The following is a 7,500-nucleotide window of genomic DNA, read 5'->3' on the forward strand; positions in this document are numbered from 1 at the left end:
TATATATATATATATATATATACATATATATATATATATATATTTATATATATATATATATATATATATATATATATATGTTGGGCATTGTCTTTCACATAAGCAATTTCCATGAAATGCTGAAGGACATGTGGTGTCAATGATTTTAAGGCACCATTTCTCTAATTTTGTGTCTATTTTGCTTTCTTTTCTAAATTCAAAATTTGGACGAATATACTAAAGGTATCAGAAAGTTGATCCGTTTTATATACCAAGAACTGCTTCAGCCATTACACATGACAACGCAAAAGGACGGATATTAGATTCAGTGGAGGTAGGTGTTATGAGGGTACCCGAGAGGTTGCCCTGCCAATAATGTTGAAATATAACATAGCCTCTCCTAGTGGTTCCTTGTCCTAACTGCTGCTTGTCTCGTGGATCTGTGTTTCTGTCCCTTGTTCTTCTGTCCTGTGGCTTTTTATCCCATGGTTCTGTTTTTTCAATACAGCCCTTTCTTTTCAGTGTCTTTAGTTTCATTACTCTCCCTCATATCCACTTCTAATTAGTATTTATTTCTAGTTTAGCAAAGTTTACCTATGCAAAGCTCTACCTTTCCTATCTGTATATATCCTCACTTATTTCTGTCTTTCCGACTTTCAGCATAAATTTTAGATACGCAAGGTCACTATTAACCATTGGATAAAAGTAATTCAATAATCGAATTACCACAGATTTCTTGGTTAAAATAAAATCCAGTTTTGCAGTTTTATCTTTGCTTGTATATGATTTTGATTCCTTTATCCATTGGGTCATTATATTAGTCATTGTTATATGCATACTTGATGCTTCCTGGCTAAAAGGATTAGAGCTTTGTTTCTTACGGTGGAGGTCGAGGTGACAACAGTTTGAAACTGCCACTAGCGAGTAGGACCAAGGGCATGGTTAACTAAATTTCACGCTAGAAAGTCCTCTGTATGGCGCACCGTTCGAGACTCCTGATAGAAGAAGCTCGCGACGTTAAGCCGAATCACTAATATTCAATGTTGATCCAGAATTCTTTATATCCTACTGTCTTTCATTCTTCCCAAGTTACTTTCCACAATGTAGGGCAAACTGTTATATAAAAAAATTATAATTTCCATTCAAGTGTTTTTTGGATGAATACTAAATTTTCCGTGGCTGCCCTCTTCGTTTTTAAATACATTTATTATTTTTCTAAGTTATGGTATCATACCTTCTCGAACCTGGTTATCTAAATTTTATTTATACAAGAAAACCCACAACACATTTAACGTAGCATGTAATGTACAATTACAGACGGAGGCAATATTTATGTCATTATCGTCATAAGCTGTGTAATAAGAGAGAATGAGAACAAATGAGCACAGAAATTGATAGGGAGGGATCTTAATTACATGCAGTCAGGGCAGCTAAGACTTATTGAGAATATAAAGAAAAGTACATAAAAGTGTATCTATTATATCTTTTGCTATAGTTTAACTTATTTACACCAACTCTATTAATAATACTTGAGATTTCCAGCTTATTCTTATTGATATGTTATATTTTATTCCATTTTAAGCATTTTATTATTGCATCTACTTTGTTCCTTATAATTTATAATGTTATTTCATTTAATAATTAATAAAAAACCTCCAAGAGAGCAGAGGTATAAACCAAATGCTTTTATTAATATTTTTTTTTATTATAATCCCCTTGTGAGCGTCTACGAGAAGTTTACTTGAATTCTGGACAGGAAGGACCTAATTAAGAGTAACAACACACATGTTTGGAGTCATTTGCTTTAAATATATTCAGCAATGAGATTCGGTATATCATCATATTATATCTTCCTATTGTAAATGTTATATACCAGAATAATATAAGAAATTCTATCTTAAATATACCTGAAGTGAAATGCTCGTCACAATGATGTCATACAAATAATATTCCGACCATATCAGCCTGGGAGCATCAATTATGCATAGCAATGAATAATAATGACCAAATATGTAAAGGAAGGAATATCATATAGAAACAAAGATACACTTGCATGATTGAAATTTATTCTAACCAACGATTCTGTGTTAATTGGATCATTGAATTACCGCTGTCCATTGATTAAGAGCAATTTTGTGTGCCTAAATTTTATGCTCAAAATCGAAAAGACAGAAATAAGTAGCAAGAAGTTGGCTTGGCATCTCGTGAGTCTCGGTTTGATCCCCGAGTCAACGGTCGGAAAAATATTTGCATGATATCGCTCTCACAAGCATTTCCCTTCAGGTATTTACTACTGCGAGCGCGTTTGCAAGAACCTACACCAGCTTTTCCATTTGTCATATATGTATTCACACACAAACATACACACACACTCTCTCACACACACGCACATACACACACACACACACACACACACACACACACACACACACACACACACACACACACACACACACACACACACACACATACACATACACATACACATACACATACACACACACACACACACACACATACATACATACATACATACATACATACAAACACATACATACATACACACACACACACACACACACACACACACAAATATGTATTACATATATATGTATATATATATACATATATATATATATATATATATATATATATACATGTATATGTATACGTAAGCGGAGTAGGAAACACAGGAGTATTGGTCTTGAGTCAGGAATAAACTCAAGACCAAGACTCATGTGTTTCCTACTCCACTTACGTTAACTTGTCAGTTTGTCTCAGCATACATATATATGCATATATTTAATTAAAAGTGACAGATAATTCAGCATGTTGAATTTTCTTAAGGATATTCTCCTTATTACTCAAGATATATTTATTCTCTCTTGCAAGACGCGAGATGATTTCTCCGTAGGAGGACATCTGGGCTGCCATATCGCGATTTCGAGACAGACGACATAAGCACGTCTTAAATACTGGCTAGATCCCCAAAAGCCAACATTCCGATCTCTCCCACCGTGAAGACAAGATCCACTTCCACGCCACTGAATAAGAGTCAATGTGACTCAAAATCGCGATATGGCAGACCAAATGACCTCCTACGGAGAAATCATCTCACATCTTGCAAGAGAAAATAAGTCTATCTTACGTAATAAGGAGAATATCCTTAAGAAAATTCAACATGCTGAATTATCTATCACTTTTAATGAAATATGTTTGAGAGAAGACCTCCTGCCCATATATACCCTTTATATACCCTTTTATATATATATATATATATATATATATATATATATATATATATATATATATATATATATATATATATATATATATGAGAGAGAGAATGTGGGTGGGGAAGGGCAAACGAAGATGTGTTAGGAATAGAGTTTATTGCCCTAACGTTGCGACCAACTTGGTCTTCTTCAGAGGACTACAGCATTACAGACGGATCACAATTCTTATATTCGTAGTGAGAGGGAACCCGCCAAGGTATGAGCGTCATGTTTTCCCTTTGGCTAACGATTTAATTATTAGGACACTTGCTGCTTTCGAGAGGCATTTAAATCTGTCTCTGTCGTTGTTGTTCTTGTTGGCGGCGATATGTGCAGCTTCCACAGTGTTTATCATTTTCTTCTCAAATCCCTCGTGTAGAATTTCTGCGTTGTTCCAATCAGGTAGATGTCCACATTTGTCCAGGTGACGAACCAGGGAGTTAGATGTTCTATGAGCCCTGAGATCGTTTTTGTGCTCATTCAAGCGTTTATTGAACCCTCGACCTGACTCACCGAAATAAGATGATGGACAACCGTTGCATGGAATACGGTAAATGACACTGAGATTATTACGCATATTATTATGTTTCTTAAATATTTTTCCTATTATTTTCCCCATAAAGAAAAATATTTAAGAAAAAAAAAAAATATATATATATATATATATTAAAAAAAAAAAATTAAGAAACAAAATAATATGCGAAAAAATCTCTGTGTCTTTTACCGTATTCCATGCAACGGTTGTTCATCATCTTATTTCGGTGAGTCAGGTCGAGGGTTCAATAAACGCTTGAATGAGCACAAAAACGATCTCAGGGCTCATAGAACATCTAACTCCCTGGTTCGTCACCTGGACAAATGTGGACATCTACCTGATTGGAACAACGCAGAAATTCTACACGAGGGATTTGAGAAGAAAATGAGAAAAACTGTGGAAGCTGCACATATCGCCGCCAACAAGAACAACAACGACAGAGACGGATTTAAATGCCTCTCGAAAGCAGCAAGTGTCCTAATACTTAAATCGTTAGCCAAAGGGAAAACATGACGCTCATACCTTGGCGGGTTCCCTCTCACTACGAATATAAGAATTGTGATTCGTCTGTAATGCTGTAGGCCTCTGAAGAAGACCAAGTTGGTCGCAACGTTAGGGCAATAAACTCTATTCCTAACACATCTTCGTTTGCCCTTCCCCACCCACATTCTCTCTCATTTGTCTGAAATAATCTTATATATATATATATATATATATATATATATATATATATATATACATACATACATATACCAAGGCTTTTTCCCCCTTTCATGGGAGGTAGCCAAAAAGGGAAAGGCATAAAAACACTCCCACCCATTTCATCCCTAAATACACTCCACACCCCTCCCACCCTCCCTCTCATCTGAGCACCTCCTGGGTGACGGGTCATCCCTGCACCCTGCCCACCGCCCTGGGTCAGAAGCAGTGTCACAAGACACAGCACATCCACAGCAAGGCCGCTTCATTTAATTGGCGACCCCCCCTCTCCGTCCCCCCTTGCATATAAGGAGAGGACGGGGAGAAATCCCTTCGGGCTGCGTCAAAATTTACTCACACATACTACCTAACCCACACACCCCCGCCCATTCCTCCTCATGCAATCACAGCATCATCCATATACAACCATTCTCCACTCACCTCTGTCTTCCGTCCTCTCCCTTCCTTCCTCAACAGACATTCCCCTCTTCCCCAAAGCCCCCTTCACCCCATCCATCCACCTCATCCTAGGACGTCCCCTCATGTTCACTCCCTCCACATCTGCCTTCCATACCTCTTTTACTAGTCTTTCTTCACTCATTCTTTCCATGTGTCCAAACCATCCTAATATTCTTTCATCAACCCTATCTCCCAACTCCTTTTTCACCCCTGTTCTCCTCCTCACCTCCTCATTTCTCACTCTATCTAGCCTAGTAACCCCCATCATACTTCTCAGACACCTCATCTCAAACACATTCAAACTCCTTCTCTCTTCTTCTCTTATGTTCTACGTTTCTGCCCCATACAGTGCTGTTGGCACAATCACTCCTTCATACAGCCTCCTCTTCGTATCCATTCCTAAATGTCTATTCCTCATTACACTCTTTAATCCACCAAGGCATTTACTCGCTTCTCTCAATCTACATTCTACCTCCACCTTCACTCCACCTTTTCCTGCTACACTTGCACCCAAGTATCTAAAACTATCCACTTCCTCCAGTCGCTCTCCCTTAATGTTCACTTCCAGTCTACTGTCACTTTCACCCCTTGTACATCTCATCACCTTACTTTTACCCACATTTATCTTTAGCTTTCTTCTATCACATACTCTCCCAAACTCTGCCACCAGCTTCCTCAATCCCTCCTCCGACCCTGCCACAAGCGCAGTGTCGTCCGCAAACAACAGCTGGCTCACCTCCCACTTTTCTCCATTTTCTTTAACCATCTCCAATCCCTGACCCACTACCCTAGCATTCCCCTCTCGCACCACCCCATCCATGTATAAGTTGAACAGCCAGGGCGACATAACACATCCTTGACGAAGTCCCACCTTTACTTCAAACCACTCACTCTCTCCATTTCTAATCCTGACACAAGCTCTACTACTCTCATAAAAACTCTTGACAGCTCCCAAAAGCTTTCCTCCTATCCCATAAATCTGCATAACCTCCCACAGTGCCTTTCTGTCTACCCTATCATAAGCCTTTTCCAGATCCATAAAAGCCCAAAAAACATCCTTTCCCTTTCCTATAGCTTTCTCACATATCTGTCTTACCACAAAAATCTGATCTACACAACCTCTACCCGTCCTAAATCCACACTGTTCCTCACCAATTACTCCTTCTGTTCCTCTCCTAATCCTCTCAATCAAGATCCTCCCATAAGCCTTCCCTACTACACTTAACAAGCTAATCCCTATGAAACTACTACATTCTTACTTGTCCCCTTTTCCCTTGTAAAGAGGAACTATACAGGCACTTCTCCAGTCCTCCGGTACTCTACCCTCTCTCCAGCAAACATTAAATAACCTCACCAACCAGTCCACCATCACTGTACCTCCCTTTTTCAGACATTCTGCATGGCATCCATCCAGACCAGGTGCCTTACCTGCTTTCATCATCTTAACAACTGCCTTCACCTCATCCTTCCTTATTTCTCCTCCATTCTCCTCACTCATCACTCTCATTTTCTTCGCATTTCCCACTGCAGCTATCTTTCCTTCCCTATCCTCCTTCGCATTTAGCAACTCCCTAAAATATTCTGCCCATCTTCCCCTTACTGCCTTCTCTTCCATTATCATCTCTCCATCTGCACCTTTTACCTTTTCTTCCCTACTTGATTCGCCTCCTCTTCCTCTCTTAATTTCTTTCCAAAACATCTTTTTATTACTTTCAAAATTTTCTGTCATACTCTTACCCCATTTCACATCTGCTCTCCTCTTTGCCTCCTTTACCTTTTGCTTTACTTTTCTTTTCTTTTCTTTGTACGTCTCATATGACTCCCTCGTCCTCTTTTGTAACCAATCTGTGAATGCCCCCAGACTCGAATTGGGCCTTACGTAACGTTAGGCCGAAGCTCTACCGACTGAGTTACAGGGACTCTAAAATTCCCCAACTTGGAAGTTTATCTAACTCCCAAAGAGGTAGTAAATGAAAATTTTCGCCACTGACGGCGTATTTCAATCAAATAATTCTGACAGTCGCCCCTGGACTCAAACCGGAGCCTTGCGTGACGCTAAGCCGAAACTCTACCGCCTGAGCAATAGGGACTCTAATATTCTCCAACTTGGAAGTTTATCTAACTCTCGAAGACCTAGGTCGACTACTAACTGCAGTCCTAAATTGTTTACGGAGAACTAAGCCCAACTCATAGCTAGGGGTTAAGCTGGTACAAATTCTTTATGGACCTTCGTCATTGTAATACTTTAATAGAATTGCCATTGACGATGTATGTCAATCAAATAATTCCGACACTCGACCCCGGGCTCGAACCGGGACCTTACGTGACGCTTGGCCGAAGCTCTTCCGTCTGAGCTATAGGGACTCTAATATTCTCCAACTTGGAAGTTTATCTAACTCTCGAAGACCTAGGTCGACTACTAACTGCAGTCCTAACTTGTTTTATGGAGAACTAAGCTCAATTCATAGCTAGTGTTTAAGCTGGTACGAATTCTTTATGGACCTTCGTCATTGTAATACCTGAATAGGATCCCCATTGGCAGTGTATGTCAAT

General features: G+C 39.1%; 1 protein-coding gene across 1 annotated transcript in view; it reads right to left on the reverse strand.

Moving 5' to 3' along the window:
* The window catches only part of LOC143020178 (uncharacterized), a 160,187-nt gene that overhangs the window by 42,217 nt on the left and 110,470 nt on the right, over positions 1 to 7,500 (reverse strand). The window contains exon 10 of the mRNA XM_076176341.1: positions 252 to 345. Coding sequence (XP_076032456.1) covers positions 252 to 345 — 94 coding nt within the window. The remainder of the gene's footprint in view (positions 1 to 251; positions 346 to 7,500) is intronic.

Source organism: Oratosquilla oratoria, chromosome 39, assembly GCF_046742065.1.
Source record: "Oratosquilla oratoria isolate Oo_2021 chromosome 39, ASM4674206v1, whole genome shotgun sequence".
Taxonomy (NCBI): Eukaryota; Metazoa; Arthropoda; class Malacostraca; order Stomatopoda; family Squillidae; genus Oratosquilla; species Oratosquilla oratoria.